Source organism: Orbicella franksi, chromosome 9, assembly GCF_964199315.1.
Source record: "Orbicella franksi chromosome 9, jaOrbFran1.1, whole genome shotgun sequence".
In the NCBI taxonomy this organism is placed as follows: domain Eukaryota; kingdom Metazoa; phylum Cnidaria; class Anthozoa; order Scleractinia; family Merulinidae; genus Orbicella; species Orbicella franksi.
Genome location: NC_138153.1, coordinates 18,673,175 through 18,689,614, shown reverse-complemented (window position 1 = coordinate 18,689,614; position 16,440 = coordinate 18,673,175). Strand labels below are relative to the sequence as shown.

Here is a 16,440-nt window from a genome sequence, read left to right as displayed (position 1 = left end):
CTATGAATCACGTTGACATCAAAGAGATCAATCCAGTGTTGAAATTATGTCAGGGTATCATGCATCTATGAACGATATCTTAGAAGCTAACAATTATCTCAAAATGTTGCTTTTTCAATTTTCTTTTTAAATCGAAATGTCTTTAAAGAGATTTTGAATACCGGAATTCAACTAAATACCGTGACGTTCAATACGGCGTTACGCGTGTAATGTGAAACCGGGGAAAAGTAACATAATGACATACCAGGTGACCTCCTGACCTCAGTGGCCAGTCGAGTTGTTCAGTCAATGTACGGAAACTGAGTTATGTACTCATTAGTCGACATGAGGCATATGGATATGAGAAACTAATTTGCTACGGTTTGAAGTGTATATTCTATCATATTTTTAAAGGACTCTCGACTGAGCAAGACGATGAAAACAGCCAGGACTGTTTGTGCCACTCAGTCTCATCTCAAATATAAACATTGTCGACCTTGTCGAATTTTATGGCCCGTTATGCTCGCTGTTTTACTGAAAATATTTTACAGAACAGCTCACAAGGACACTGGGAAGTTAAAATCTTTTCTATAGCAGCAGAAGGAACGTAAGTAAAGGTGAGTCGTTGTTTCCTGTTTTAAACCGTTGACTTCCAAAGAATAACCTTGTGATTTGCATAAATTTGAACTCGCTTACATGCCGTAACATGTTATTTTACTGACGGAGAACATTTTAATTCCCAGAGCTATAACTTTTCGGGTGAAAAAAACAATAACCAAGGTTTCCTAAAATGTAGATATTTTGACCAAATGATATATACCAGAGGCCATTTATACTAGTCAAAGTTGGCCTTTATTTGCTCCTTGCCAAGAGACACAAATGGCGGCTGTACAAATACCCTTCGTTACAAAGCTACAAACAAAACTTCAAGAAACTTATTACACGATTTTAAAGTATAAGAATGAAATAATATTTGTGCCAAGTTTCGTTTTCATAGGATTGTTTTTACGCTCCCGCTGTTTTCGTAAAGAAACGTGAAATTCTGAACATTTTAAGCCGCGAAAACCGCCATTATATGCAAATTTCGAACTTTCTTAAATTTTGGCCGTAAATTAAATCGTTGGAACTTTAAACTATTTTTCCATGAATAAGTTAACCCAAAGGTTTGTTTTGGCGAAATAAAAGAAAAATCGATTTTTCGTGACTGTCTTCCGATTCTCGACACTCTCAGAAAATCATTCTTAAGGACTTGGCAATCACCTGCAGGAAGTATCGAAAGAATAAAACGGTTCATGTTCAAGTCAAGAAACATAACAGAAAATGAACAAGGCAATATAAGTTGGGTTATAGATTAAACATGCAACATACTGAAAATAGACAACAAGTCAAATGAATTATAATAATTTTTGATGATATGCATCTCTTACGATCAACACAACTGAAGTGGTCGTGTTTTCATCTGAACGCAGTACTGGAAATAAAAAGACTTTTAAAATTTGAATTCTGGTTAAGTCAGAAAGGAGTTCTGCCAAAGTACAACTTAAAAGATTCGTTTCATTCGATCAAATTTAGTGAGTTTATATTTCCGATTCGTCTCAAGAACTTAAGCTTCCTGTTACTTTCTTTTAGCATTTTAAAATAGCGCACATAGTCTGCAAAGACGTCTGCCTGCTTTACCATGTAAAAATGCCATTTTTGCGTTCGCGAGAGCGAAGTTCTAATCGAGTAATGCGGCAAAATTCGAGTTTCCGTGTATGTATCTTTCTGTGGACACCAATTTGGCTCCCCTGAAAAAAATTCTTCAGGGGCGAATGACATCATCTCCATGTTCGTCCATGTGCTTTCTTGATCTGTTGTGCAAAATTACGGACTTTCGAGTGTCGAGGCAGCTTATTATGGACTGTAGCGGATAAGTTGTTTATTTAAAGTGTGACGTCAGTGTTAATGGCATTTAAAAACTTTTGCAGACATGCCTTCACGAAATGTGTGCGACTTCTCGTACGAACAGAAAGCTGTAGTTTGGCTGCGTGTTGTGTACCCTCTTTTCTTCGACCAAAACCAACGCTACTTTCTGCTGAATAAATTAAAGAGGGAATTGTGTAGTTTCATTTCACTGGCCTAGATTTCTGTGCGCAGATTATGTAACATAAACCCAACGAAAGTGTTTACATAGGAAAAGAGTTCAACTCCCACAGGATTGCTTTGGTACACCAACATGTCCTCCGTTTCAGTGTTCCGGAAGTGAAAATGCCCTGTAGCTGTTTCCCCAAAGCCAAGGCGATTCAAAGTCACGTGCGTAAACATAACAATTGTTCTAGTTTTGGTAATAAAAGCACGTCGTCTCGTACACCGACGGAATAGGCATCGTTTGTGCCGATTTACATGGTCAGTATATAAAATATGGACTGCGGACTGCGGACTACGGACTGGGCATTTGGTATAAAACGCGGGCTAAGCATCTACGGACTGGGTATAGAACACGGTCTGCGAACTAAATGCGGCCTACCAACTGCAGTCCATGTTTTGCACTGACCGGTCGTAACTAGTATTACATAATACATGTATAAACGAGAACAAACCCTCTCGTATGCACGTGCTTTGCGATCAATTTATTTGTTTTCGCTCCTGCTGGAAGGAAGCCAATTTCACGCCTACCTAACAGCTCAGGCACAAAATGCTCTTCCTAGAATTTTTGGTTTTTTAACATACCAAACCTACCAATACCCGAACGCACTCACTACTAGTTACACAAACACCAGTGAAATACCAGGTGAACTTTCGCGCGAAAACATATCTTAACACGTGAAAATCACCATTGCTATAGTTACACAATAAATCCCTTAAACTTTACTTAAATGTGTTGCTCTATGATCGAAACATCTTGGGATCTCCCTCGAAAATCTTCGGTAATCTTCGGAAATTTTCGGAAATTTTCGGAAACGTTTGTCTGGCTTTCGGACAACTTTTCGGAAAGAGTTCGGAAACCTTCGGAAATCGTCTAAAAAGTCGTCATTAGTATGTTTATATAATTAACAAATAGATTCCGTGTTGCCGTGCGTCGGTTCAGTAATAGATCACAGATGACCTCAGAATGTGGTAGGAACAAAAAAGTGGCACACGAGGGGATAGCCCACTGTGTCACTGATGTTCTTACCACATTTTGACGTCTTCTGTGATCTATTAGTAAACAAACGCACGGTAACATGGAATCTGTTTGTTTTATATAATAACGAAACAAACTACTACGGATAAAGATTTTTTAATTCAAAATCTTTCAACATAACTCGAAAGCCGGCCTTTGCCCACTTTGGCGAACACGAAAAAAGCCATTTGACGTAATCTATTGTCTATACAAAATGAAGCAGTCTCATTGGTTGCTATGCGTAGCAAAGAATTGTGATTGGTCTAGGAAAATCGCGCCACTGTCAAACTTGACTCGAGCGTCGCTTCTCGTGGAATGAAGACTTACAGTGAAAGCAGAATTGAGCTGCGAAATCTACAAACCTTAAAGAAAATGCTGGAAAAGTCAAGTCAGTTTTTGTCATCAGAACAGCCCTGTGAGCCAAAAAGCTTGGACGTTGCCTTGAATATTGCAGGAGTTGAAAAATACGTTCGGAAAACTTGCGGTGACGGTCAATCTGGAGGCCATTCAATTCGAGTTTTGAATGAAAGGAGCTTTAGTGACGGTGGAAATTTGTGTCCTCTGTGGTTGTGTTTTCGGCTTACCAAGACCAATTTTGTGCTTGGTTTAGTCTCGCTCGACTGCCGACTGAGACTGCTCAAGTATTTCTTCTGAGTCATTTTCTAAAAAAAAATTCGGCCTTATCGTTCTTCTTCCTCCTTCTCTTACCTGTTCAATGCCTCGACAAGACTCTTTTGTACCTTATCTTTTGCCAGGTCACGTAAAATATTACCTAAATTCTCAAAACTTTCCGGCATTTTAAAACAGAGGGAAAAACTTTGTAATAATGACGTCAATCGTACGTCTCTCCTCTAATAGATCATAGGCGAGAACCAATCAAAATGCGACAATAACTTGGGTTATTGTATAATAAACAGAATAATGCATGGCTGCTTGTAGATATGGAATTTCTCTTCGCATGTTCAACTTTGTATCTCACGAGTTGAACACTCGTAGAGAAATTCCATATCTACGCGCGCCCATACATTATTCTCTATTCATTTTGATGTAATACCGCTTCTTAATTGAAAGTTTCTTAGAAGGAATCGAAAGTGTTTACTCTTGAAACCTAAAAGGAGAGGAGCATAAGACGACAAACTAATTTGAATAGACTTCAAGCCTTATGCGAAGGGCTGAATAAATATGTCAGATGAAGAGTTTTCATTTCGTAGGAGTGAGACATGAAATTAAGTTGAGATGGAAGCCAGGCATCAAGTAAGAGGTTTTTAATTATTTTAATTCCTTAGACACCCAGGCATTATCATTTCTTCAAGACGTTTACGTTTCCAAGTTCGGAAATGACTCTGCAAGTTGCGGCTCTCGCCATGACCCATGCCAATCAATAGATCAAGCAGTTATTCATGTGAATTGGGGAGGAAGGATCCTCTTGAACGGAACAGGCACCGAACAACATCCCTATGGCTGTGTTGGCGACAATCATCCGGGTATTACTGTAAACAAAACTTTAACAATGGCAGGCTTGTACCACACTCCTCATGTTTCTTGTGATGATGGCATTCGCTTTCGAAATTCCCATGATGAGCTGCAGATTGAATTATTACGGATAGTATTTCGGCAAACACCTCTGACATTTGACGATTGCCTTCATGTGAAGGTATCCAACTGCACTTTCCAAAACGCATCAACGGCTTTTGACATGCAAATTCAAAAAAGGAGAAGTTGTCAGATTGATATTCAAAGCTCGATGTTCTTTTATAATAGCCCATTCTGCATTAAACTCCTGTTACTAAGTAAAAATACAAGCCAGAGTCTTGATGTCGCGATGAGAGTCTTCGACACCAAATTTGTGGAAAACGGAGTACTTGACAGACAGCCAATTGATGGAGGAGTGGTGGTGATAACATCTAAAGGCGAAACGGTTTCCAACGACACGCATATTCATACCTTCTTCGAGAAAGTCTCTTGCAAGAGGAATCGTGGCCCTTTCATAACTCTCAATGTATCAAAAGCAGTCACGGATGAGATGTACAAAGACGTTTATCTCAAACACAATACGATGCTTTCCTCAGGCAAAATGTCAGACTTCCTCGTCGTAAACAGCTTGTATCGCTCAGTTACTAAAGAAACGCATGCAAAGTTCATCAGCTTTCAATGTGTGCAAAACGCTATGCTCCGATGCATTGGAATTCAGTCTGACAAAGCTGATGTCGACATTCGAGAATCTACCTTCGTCGGACATAATTTGACGAGAGAAGCAGGTGCTTCCTTACGTCTAGAGGTAAAACTTAATGCTTCGTTGAAAGTTTTGAACACCAATTTCACCAACAACAAGGCAAGCGAGGGTGGTGCTGTATTTGCCAATAGTCCCCATGGAACTTTAAATATAAACTTCAGCTACTCCAATTTTACAGGGTGCAGCGCAATCAAGAGCGGTCGTGGGTGCGCAATATCAGTTGGAAAACCCCCTAAGCATGGCAACTCGTCCTGTCCATCCAAGTTGAATTTTACAATGCGCAAAGTAATATTTAGCAACTGTCACGGTCATTTTCACAGATGCGTTACTGTCTTCATTCGATTTAATAGTGGAAAAGTGGAAATAAAGGAGTCTAAGTGGGTGAACAATTTGCGTAAGACGAGTGGCGCCCTGCATGTATTTTCCGAAACTGCAGAAAGTGAGGCAAATGTAACTATTTCAAGATCGTCCTTTACAGATAATGTGGGAAGCACTATATCAATATCAGCTACAAATGCAAACGTGGGAAACGCAACTCTTGTGGACAATTTGATTGCTAACTATAAAAATAAGCAAAAAGCCGCCTTGACGATTAATCCTCACTATCAAATTAAAATAGAGAACATTACAGTGACCAATTTTCGTTACGGACTAAAATCACTTGGAGGACGCTGGAGACATGAAGCTTTTCCATTTAATATCGCTGTTTTTAATTGCACTTTGATAAATAATATTTATGACATGTTATTGACTTTCCATGATCCCACGTCGATCCAGCTGATGATCAAGAACACAATTTTCACCAGCAATGAAATCAGAGAAAAAAGCTACGCAATACGTTTGCACATTCCACCATTAAGAAATGCCAATTCGTCTGATGCATTTATAGAACTGGAAAACAATACTTTTGACCGCAGACCATCGAGCAGTTTTGCTCTTTTCTTCCGAGGTAATAAAACCTTGTCGATTCGGCGTTCGATATTTAGAAATTGCATTTGTTTTTACCGAGAAAAGTGGTCATTGTCTGCCAACGGATCTTTCTACGAGACAGCTACCGGCGCGCTATCAATTCTAACCAACCCTGATAAATTACTGCAATCAGGCTGTGTTCGCCCTGACGTCAAAAAGAACATCCATCCTTTGTGGACGTACCGCAGTCATGTTCTTATCGAGGATACTATATTTCAGGAGAACGCAGGATTGGTCGCCGGTGGCGTATACATCAGTAACGGTTACACAAAGTTTGAAAGATGCGCTTTTCAAGATAATTTCGGCATTGAACAAACTGGTCATGTCTACTCCGCATATGGAACTGGTCAATTTCATTTCAAAGATTGTTCATTCTCCACGACAAAACCAAATGTGACGATATTGCACAATACTACTTTTAATAAAGCCACCTTCTTGTATTCCGAAAGTGGAGGGCCCATGAAATTTCAAAATACATCGATGCGTTTCATTGCCACTAAAAGGGGTTCGTATCCTGTATTTGATATTTCCAGTGGGGGATATGTTGAAGTGGATGACAATACAACTATTCAATGCAGTAAAGGAAGTCAACTTTTGCTTGAAAATACAACACACTTCTCGCTTGCTGAGGAGGGACAGAAGAACAATTTTTGCAAGATTAATGTTACGAGTTTGAAATTTTCATGCAAGTCGTGCTCTCCAGGTTACTACAGCCTCCAAAGAGGGAGCATGCGTGGTTTAACTCTTAATGGCTCCGTTCAGTGTTTACCATGTCCATTTGGAGCCACTTGCATTCATAGTAACATAGCTGCAAAACCAAATTTCTGGGGCCAACAGACTTCGGAACACCCACAGTCACTTCATTTTATTGCCTGTCCCGACGATTATTGTCAAAGTCCAACCTCTGGTTCCAAAGACTATAACAGTTGTCAGGGGAAACGAACTGGTATCCTCTGCGGAGCCTGTGCTCCGGGTTATAGTGAGTCCCTGCTTTCTACTGAATGCCTTCCACCCGATAAGTGCAGCGATAAGTGGTTGTGGATCTTAACGTTTTTCGCAATAACTGGATTTGCTATTTATCTTTTAACCAAACCACCAGTCCTGAAATTTCTTGGAAGGCAAATATTATGGTGTAAAAGAAAAGATCAGCATCAAGTCGGCCAGGACTTGGGTCAAGTTGAAGAACACTTTGACAGCGGCTATCTTAAGATTGCGTTCTATTTCTATCAAGTTGCAGAGTTATTGACAGTTGGCTCAACAGACGACTTGGTCCATAAAATACCGTTTATTCCTGCCATGGTAGCAAGTTTTAATTTTCGAATTCATGCGTTCAAAGAAAGAATGAGATGCCCTTTTGCTGGGCTTACAGTAGTTACAAAAGAGTTGTTGCTGTCTGGAACAGTTTTTGCCACAATGGCCGATGTTGTAATAATCTACTTCATGCATTTGTGTTTCAACATCGCAAGGAATAAAGCAATACCGTCTCCAGAACGTTACATAGCTGTAATCATCGAAGTAATGTTGTTTGGATATGAGCGATTGGTAGAAACATCGTTTAAACTCATGGATTGCGTTCCTATTGGCCCTGAAGAGAAGCGTCTTTTCTTCGATGGAAACGTTATATGCTGGCAATGGTGGCAATACACACTATTGGCTTATACCGCAGTTTTCGTGGTCCCCTTTATTTTCGTCCTATATTTTGGCTCTTCTAAGGTTTACAGAGCATCGATTTCGGCGACAGAGTTTCTCTGTGCTTGCATTTTACCGTTGCCATTTTTAATTTACTGGTTAATAAAATGTGTGCTGATAAACAGAGAGCAACGTGGTACAACAATCGCAAGTGTGCAGCTTGTGAACCAGCACGTGCTTGAAGTACTAATCGGTCCATTTCGTCCACCAAACGGTGAAGATAAAGGAACTCTATACTGGGAGAGCATCTTAATTGGCCGACGTTTCATTCTTCTTGCATGCCACGCGTTATTTGACGATGCAATGTTGTGCAGGGTTGTGATGACGTTTGCTTGCGTCCTCATGCTACTCCACCACGTCTGGAAGAATCCATACCGCGATCCAATCGCCAACGGTACTGAAACAGTTTCTCTTCTGCTTTTAGTGATGATCGCATTAATAAATCTAACAAAGGCAACTCTCGTTTCGTTTGGGACAACCCCAGAAGGACCGAGCAAGTCTTACATACATGCTATGGACTGGGTTCAGATCTTGGCCTTGACATTTCTTCCAATGTTGCTTTCCCTTTGTGCGGTTTTAGCCATTTTGTCTCAGCTATTTCGATTAATGGTGTTATTGGCAATGCATACTCGTTGCTGTCTACAGATGGCTTGTACATCCTTGTGGACAACAGAAGAACTGAGGCCACTAATAGTTAGACGTTAAAAGCAGTGGCGCCACACCAAATAATTATTTGTAGTGAACAAAGTTAGCTTAAGGTTGAAGGAATCCTCGAAGCAATAGTTACTTAAGTGGATAACCGCCGAAGAGGTATCACAGCGTTAAGGAAAAAAGGGAAACGAGCATGGCTGAACTCTAGAATGACAAGGATAAGCTAGACTACCCGTAACGTATGGAGCACTGTGTTTCAGGTCGCGAACTCAAGCTAGACGTTGGAGTTGCCTCAGTTAGTCTCTTGGATGGCCTGACAAAAAAGGCTCTCAAAGAGATCTTTCCATGTCATTTTCTATCTTAAAGTAATAAAAAACTAAGAAGGATAAATGAGTATGGAAATAAACGCATGAAATATTGGCACTGTCTGTTTTTATGACAACGAATACTGAGTACTAGTTTGGCAAATGCTAGAACTCCAGCTGAAGATGTATTATCAAATCAATTTACTAAATCTGCAGTTATACCTGAACAACCCAAGATAAACAGCACTAAAAATTTACACCCGCAGCCAGTAAAAATCAAAATGAAAAAAAAAAAAAGAAAAAAAGAGAGAGGTTAACATAGATTGTTAAAGGAGGCAACTTCTACTTTGTTTGGCACTGGGCTCGATGGACTGTTTTGTAAAAAGCTAATCACTGGGTGGAGTGATTTTTTTAAACGAGTTTTTTTCTGTTTTCTCAGTGCTTTCGATTGACATTATTTATTGTTCTCGTTGCAGCGGTTATCAATCACACGCGGTTATCAATCACTCGCGACCTTATATTTAATGCCGATGTATTGAGTGAGCAAGCCGTACATACCGAAAGTAAAATGATAATTTTTACGAGTGGACCGCTGCAAGGTTTCAGACTTTTTTTGTGGTAAATTTTGCATACAGTCGGCAAGGAAACGGAGATGATTGACGTCCACCAAAACTCAGGTTTTGTCAAGACGTTTTTGCGCTGAAGGTCGCGTGTGATTGATAACCGCTGTGAATGACTAAATTTGAAAAGCTTAAGCAATAAGAGATTAGCATAAAAATGAAAACTCAAAACCTTCTTAAGAATTAACGACCAATCATTGCGATATATAAGAATTCACGCTGACGAGGACCAAGTAGAAATCAGGGGGAGTTGTTTTTACTCGACAGCACATGGTTCTGTAATTAGTGATAGTAACTGGACACAGGTGGAGTACAATCCAGGGAATAATCTGGCTAGTGATTTCAAAATCGGACAAGCGAGCAGCGCGAGGCTGACTTGACTGACACGAGGTTCAATAATCACTAATTAATCGTATCTTTGACAAATCTCGAAATTAAAAGAGTCTTCTGAGAACTTCTTTTGAGCGAAAAGAAAGTCAGTAGCGATTTCCATAGGTGTTAAAAAACTGGATAAAACATCGAGAAGGAATCCATTGAAACGGACGTAATTGACGTGCGAATGGCGTAGGTATCCAATTACAGGTATCCAATTGCAAAAATTTGTAAATGGATGCCTGTAATTGGACACCCACGGATCACGAGCCGATTACGTGAGAAATACACACAGAGAACCAAACACGATCGAGAATTTTTTTTATGGCTACGGTTATATTCAATTGCAGTTTTCGCAGGAATATACGCTTAAGGTGGTGGGGCTTTGTTTGCCTATTGGAAAAGTAGAACATAAACTCTAAACATTTCCGAGGTTAACTTTACAGTTAGTAAAATAAAGTTCTCTATTTCTAGCTGCATATTTTTCGCTACATTGGGTATAAAAAGGCGTTCATAGATTTGTCTCCCGATTCCTACAAAAGTGCTATGCTTTTATAATTTCATTTGAATTCATGATAATATGGAAAAACCTTCCAGTGGACGATTTGCCAGTGATCAAGGAAACTACTAATAAATAGATACACAATAAATAAAGATTAAGTTCAAGCTTTAATCACCAAAAACAAAATAGAGACTGAAGAGATTAAAAATAATTTATGAAACGCAGAGCCATAGTGACTATAGTGTGCCGTAATTGGGTAAAATATCTCGTTAAGATGACTTAAGAGAAAAACCGAAATTTTTCATGTAGAACACACTTGGCGTTTTCTTAAAAGGCCATTAAAACGTTCTAATTGACTCACCCTTACAACATGCGAGGAAAAAATCGCTCACGATTTGCTAAATTCAGTTACTAATCGGCAGATTTGTATAGCAGCATATTGCAATCAATGGTTTTCAGAACGTATTATCTGATTGACTTAATAGCGAGCATAGTGTGTTATTGTATCACTCATGCCTAAATAACGCATTTCAAGACACGAACTAAGTTCAGATCATTTCGGTTTCAAACCGTCAGCAACATGACAGCTAGACAGCTTGCGAGTGGTCCAGTACACTGTCCTGGTTTCGAACCTGTTGTTCAACTCCATCCGTTTCGTAACATCGACAGAAGATTTGCGGACATGTTTAAATAGTGCAGTATCACTAAATCAATCGTTAACATGGATATTCTTCGTCTTGCTGTGGCGACTCTGGTCTTGGCCTTACTACGTATTTGTGCAGGTAATTGAGTGAGAAATTTATAATGAAATGTTTATGAACATGCTAATTTGATGGAAGAGCTATGTCATTACCCTTTCAAACGATATCCCAGCTTAAGGTAATTTTCTTTCTAGCTCAGAGGTTGTCGCCGAATCGGTTGCATTAAATTTAGAATTCGTAGCAAAGACCATTTCATTACTATAAAGATAATGACCTCCTATTAACATGTTTAGATGAAATATATGCTTATCAACAAATATAGATATGTTTAGCGATAAATATTGGGTCAAGTTGGTCAAGACGATTTTCCATTTCACATTTGCGGATATCAAGAAATAAGATAGTTACAACAAAAGACCCCGTAAATTATTTTATAGTGACACGGTCTAATAAACAGGTGAAGTGATGGGATTTCCTGTTGTTTCATCGAAACTAGATTGAGGTGTGATTTGTTTAAGAACTTAAACTGGGCTCGCTGTAATTAAGGTGATCTTGGCTGGATTTCCGGTCGTTATTAATCTTATCGAAGTTGTAGAAAACCTTCAAACAATACCAATCGCTCTGATATCTCACCCATGATCTAATGATGAATTTTATAAGAGAAGATTATTTCGGTGTAAATTTGTCGAGGGAAATTTCAGTTTTCAGAATCAAGTAAACAGGAAATAAGAGGAAAGAAAATCATCAAATGAAATACATTGCTTTGCTAATTTTATCTTCCAACATGAACCCACCCAAACGGAGAATTCATAATTCTGAATGGAAAAATACATAACACTTCATAAGTTTAAAGATGTTACACCCATTCAAAAAATTAAAATTTATACTGTTTATTTCCCATGTTCGAAAATCTCTTCAGGAACGAATAATTAAAAGGTGTGTCGATGCAATTGTTCTTTTGGACCAAACCTAACATTTTCAACCAGCTCTTATCAGCATTCCTTTTATTGAATTGGAATGCCAATTACACTAGGTATCGGAATTAGACTGATTTTTTTGCATAACAAAACTTCAAAGAATAATCGCTATTTCCATGGCAAGGATAAAAGAAAAACTCGAAATCAGTGAAACTTGAATTTGCTTTAAACAGGTCTAATACCAACGTCTCGGAACTACGGTGTATTATAAATGAACTATACAAGAAAAATGTGATTTATGATGGTTGAGGGACGAATTAGCCAGAAATTGTTATTCTTACGGCACGATGGAGAGGCTCGCGGGGTGTCATGGAACGTTTAGGGACTATTTAGCCTTTGGCGAAAGATTTAGGTCATTCTAGATTAGTTCATAGATTAGCTCATAGAGATTAGGTCATTGATTTTGTACCCTTTCCTCGGGGTCTCGTGCTGCTGCATTAGATGAGGAACACTCTTACACATATTTTTTGGCCACATCTAATGGCTGGTTTTTTTAAAGGTTTTTCTTATCTGGCGCAGCCAGGTTCTAATTGTTAGAAGCATTACAGTTGTGATATGCAAGGAAACAGATTATGTTATAAGACGGGAATACATCTAAATCAGATGAATGACTGACGCATCCTCAATAAACTATTCGCATTGAATGTCTCGTGTTAACGTAGTCAGAATATACAATTCTGTGTTAATGTCGAATGAATCGCGAAGCTCAGTGGCTAGTCCCTCAAATCCTTTAGTAAAACTAAAAGGGAAGTTAATTGAATTAACAGCGTTTCATTACTTTCATTTTAGCTGCTCAATACATTAACTTAAATGATGTCTTTGTGTCCCTGAACGGAAACGATTCCCAGAGCTGTGGTACAGACATACAGCCATGTAGGTCCATTGCTAGAGCAATCCGTCAGGTGGCCTGGGGAGGACGCATTTACCTCGATGGCACTGGGACCGAGCGGACACCTTATCGATGTAGCCTTGAAATGGCGCATGAGCAACATCCGGGAACTGCTGTCCAGAAAAGTTTGATAATGGAGGGTTGGAGAGCCTTGCCACATATATCATGCTTCAAGGGTTTTCATTTTATAAAGAAGTCAACTATTATGAGTGGGGTACTGGCCATTGCTTTATCTAGTATTGCCTTCCGCCAAACGCCATTGATGTTTCAGGATTGTGAAACGATAACAATTTCTAATTGTTCTTTTCAAGACACGGCCATTGCTTTGTATGTTCAAATAAGAAACAATGTAAGAATGCAGCTGAATATCCAGCGATCTTCTTTCGTTAAGAACAACATTTCATGCGTGGAAATTGTATTGATTAACAATGCTCAAGACCAAGATCACTTTGTGGCCGTAAATATCAGCGAGACAAAGTTTATGGAAAACGGAATGCAGAAACGGTGGTTTTCAAGAGGTGTAGTGACAATCCAGTCGCTCAACACGCAGCCAACCAGCGTGCATGTCCAAATATCTTGCTTGAACACCACATCTGTCAATAACGTTGGCTACTTTATGAATCTTGATCTGCCATCAGCGGTGACAAGCGAGGTATATAATGATGTCAGATTGTTCAACAACACTCTTTCTGATTTGGTCAAGACATCCACTGGTAGAAGAACACAACACGTGGTGAACAGTTTGTACAATTCTAATACAAGAAAAACGCGTGTTAAGTTCAGCAACGTAAGATGTTCTCACAACCATTTATTACGATGTATAAAGACTCATTCTGAGGAAGCCCAAGTGGAAATTCGCAACTCGTCATTCGTTGGTCAGCGTCTTCCAAACGATAGCGGGGGGGCGATATTTTTCAACTCGGCAGCACACGCATTTGTAGTCATATTCAACAGCACGTTTAGCAGGAACATAGCTAAGGGTGGTGGAGCTTTGTTTGCTCATAGTAAGAACGGAAGCCTCAGTCTAAACATCACGAATGTTAATTTCACTGAATGTGCCTCAGAATGGAATGTGGCCGGATGTGCTATTTTGGTTGTAGTCAATATCGCAAAACTTACCTTCAGGGAAATCAGAATGCATAACTGCTTTGGCCTGTACGGTAAATGCGACGTTATCATGCTTATGTTATTTAATGGCGAAGTAATCATCAAGGATTCTTCGTTGAAAAACAACACCCAATCTATAACTGGCGTTCTGACGGCAACAAATACAGGTGGCCTTGTCAACGTCACTATTTCTGGCTGCAAATTTCTTCACAACTTCGTGCAAAGCAACGTTGTTAAATGTTTCTCTCTTTATCCAACAGCGGGGACATTAACCATGGTGAAAAGTGTTATATCTGGTCAAGAAAAATGTGGCAATACGTCTGATGCGATATTTGCATCTTCGGAATTCCATATTAATCTGACAAATATTGTAATAACTTCACATCATTACGCACTCTTTATAAACGGCTCGATGCCAGCTGCATATTCTGAAGTCTACCCTTTAAACGTATCAATCTATAACTGCACCTTCCTCAAAAATTTCCGTGACATGGTGGTAAATTCATCCGATCCAAGTCATGTGGAATGAGCAATTAAGAACACCATCTTCAGCAGCAGACAGATCATACCCGAATCATGTGGTCTTCTTATCTATTTACAGTCGAAAATACCCACATTTTCGAATGCTGTCATAGAACTGGATAACGTAACATTTGATTCGAAACCATGCAATACGATAAATTTGCTATTTCGAGGTCTAAAGTCGTTACACGTAAAAAGATCTTCGTTTCTGAATAGTGTCTGTTTGGACCGATTCGGTTGGACTGATAATAGTCCCTACAGTGTTTCCGATATATCAGCGGGCGCTATATCAGTCGTCTCAATTTCTGATAAAACGCTGAGTCCAGGATGCGTTAAACCTGGATCAAAGAGAGACACTCACCCGATTTGGCAATATTAAGCTCACGTGAAATTTGAAGATACCATATTTGAGGGCAACGGAGGGTTAATCACTGGTGCTGTATACATACGTAATGCCTACACTACTTTTGAGAGATGCAATTTTCGAAATAATTTTGCTAAGGAGAATTCCGGACATGTTTATTCTGCATATGGAACTGGGCAAGTGGATTTCAAAGGTTGCATATTCTCTTCAACAAAAGTAAACATGGCAATGAGCAATATAACACTTCACAAATCGACGTTCTTGAGGTCGGAAAGCGGGGGACCTATAAGTCTGAAAAATACAGCTATGGTGTCATTTGCTGCCCAAAGGAATTCCTATCCAGTTCTAGACATTTCCAATGGAGGCTACGTATACATGGACAATAGTTCGACCATTCAGTGTCCTATCGGAAGCCAGCTTTTGTTGGATAATACGACACATTTTGTATATACAGAACAAAACAACAGCGTTTGCATAATAAATGTAACCGTTCTGAAGTACTCTTGCCAACTGTGTTCTCAGGGCTTTTATAGTATTCAAAAAGGAGTATCATATGGCTTGATTGTAAACGACACAGTAACTTGTCTACAATGTCCTTTTGGTGCCAGTTGTATTCAAAGGAACATAGATGCTAAACCAAACTTTTGGGGTTATCCAATATCCAGCGACCCACCATCCCTGAGATTCATTGCTTGCCCAGAACATTACTGCCAAAAATCAACTTCAGAGATAGGTTACAACAATTGTCAGGGAAACAGAAGTGGCACTCTGTGTGGTAAATGTACTCTAGGCTACAGTGAAAGTCTCTTTTCAACAGAGTGCCGTATGAATGAGGAATGCAATAACTATTGGTTTTGGATTTTGATGATTTTGTTAACAACTGGACTGGCTCTCTACCTACTGTTGAAACCTCCAATCCTGGTTTTTCTTGGGAATCAGATATTACGGCCTAGAGGAAAAGAAGAAAATCATCAAGATGACTTGGGCCGAAGCGATCAAAACTCAGACAGCGGCTACATCAAAATTACATTTTATTTCTACCAAGCTGCCGAAATACTGATGGTCGGTTCTATTGAAAGCCTTCTTGAAAAAATGCCGATTATTCGTACAGTGATAGCAGCTTTTAATTTCCAAGTTCGCACCATTAACAAAGGAATTAGTTGCCCTTTTGTAGGACTGACGGCTGTTACAAAACAATTTTTTCTTTCAGGTACAGTTTTCGTCACAATGGCTGATGTTGTTCTTATCTATTATGTCCATTCTCTCATCAACATGTTAAGGCGAAAACAAAAGCCAGCCCTTATCCATTACATGGCCGTTGTCATGGAAGTATTGTTGCTAGGTTACGAACGGTTGGCAGAGACGTCGCTAAAGCTAATGAACTGTGTCTCTATTGAATCCCAAAAGCGGCTATTCAT

General features: G+C 39.3%; 2 protein-coding genes across 2 annotated transcripts; both read left to right on the top strand.

Moving 5' to 3' along the window:
* The first annotated feature begins 3,947 nt into the window (after positions 1-3,947).
* On the top strand, positions 3,948-10,011 carry LOC145497394 (uncharacterized). The gene is made up of 2 exons (XM_081477206.1): positions 3,948-3,959; positions 4,383-10,011. Exons 1-2 carry the CDS (start codon positions 3,948-3,950, stop codon positions 8,715-8,717), a joined length of 4,347 nt encoding a protein of 1,448 aa, XP_081333332.1. The 3' UTR covers positions 8,718-10,011.
* A 2,206-nt stretch (positions 10,012-12,217) lies between these two features.
* LOC145497392 (uncharacterized) lies at positions 12,218-14,665 on the top strand. The gene has a single exon (XM_081477205.1). The coding sequence runs from the start codon at positions 13,115-13,117 to the stop codon at positions 14,663-14,665; it is 1,551 nt and encodes a 516-aa protein (XP_081333331.1). The 5' UTR covers positions 12,218-13,114.
* Positions 14,666-16,440: the final 1,775 nt, after the last annotated feature.

Excerpts from the sequence above, each read along its gene's own strand:
- LOC145497392 (XM_081477205.1), top strand. The coding sequence starts at position 13,115 with ATGGCGCATGAGCAACATCCGGGAACTGCTGTCCAGAAAAGTTTGATA.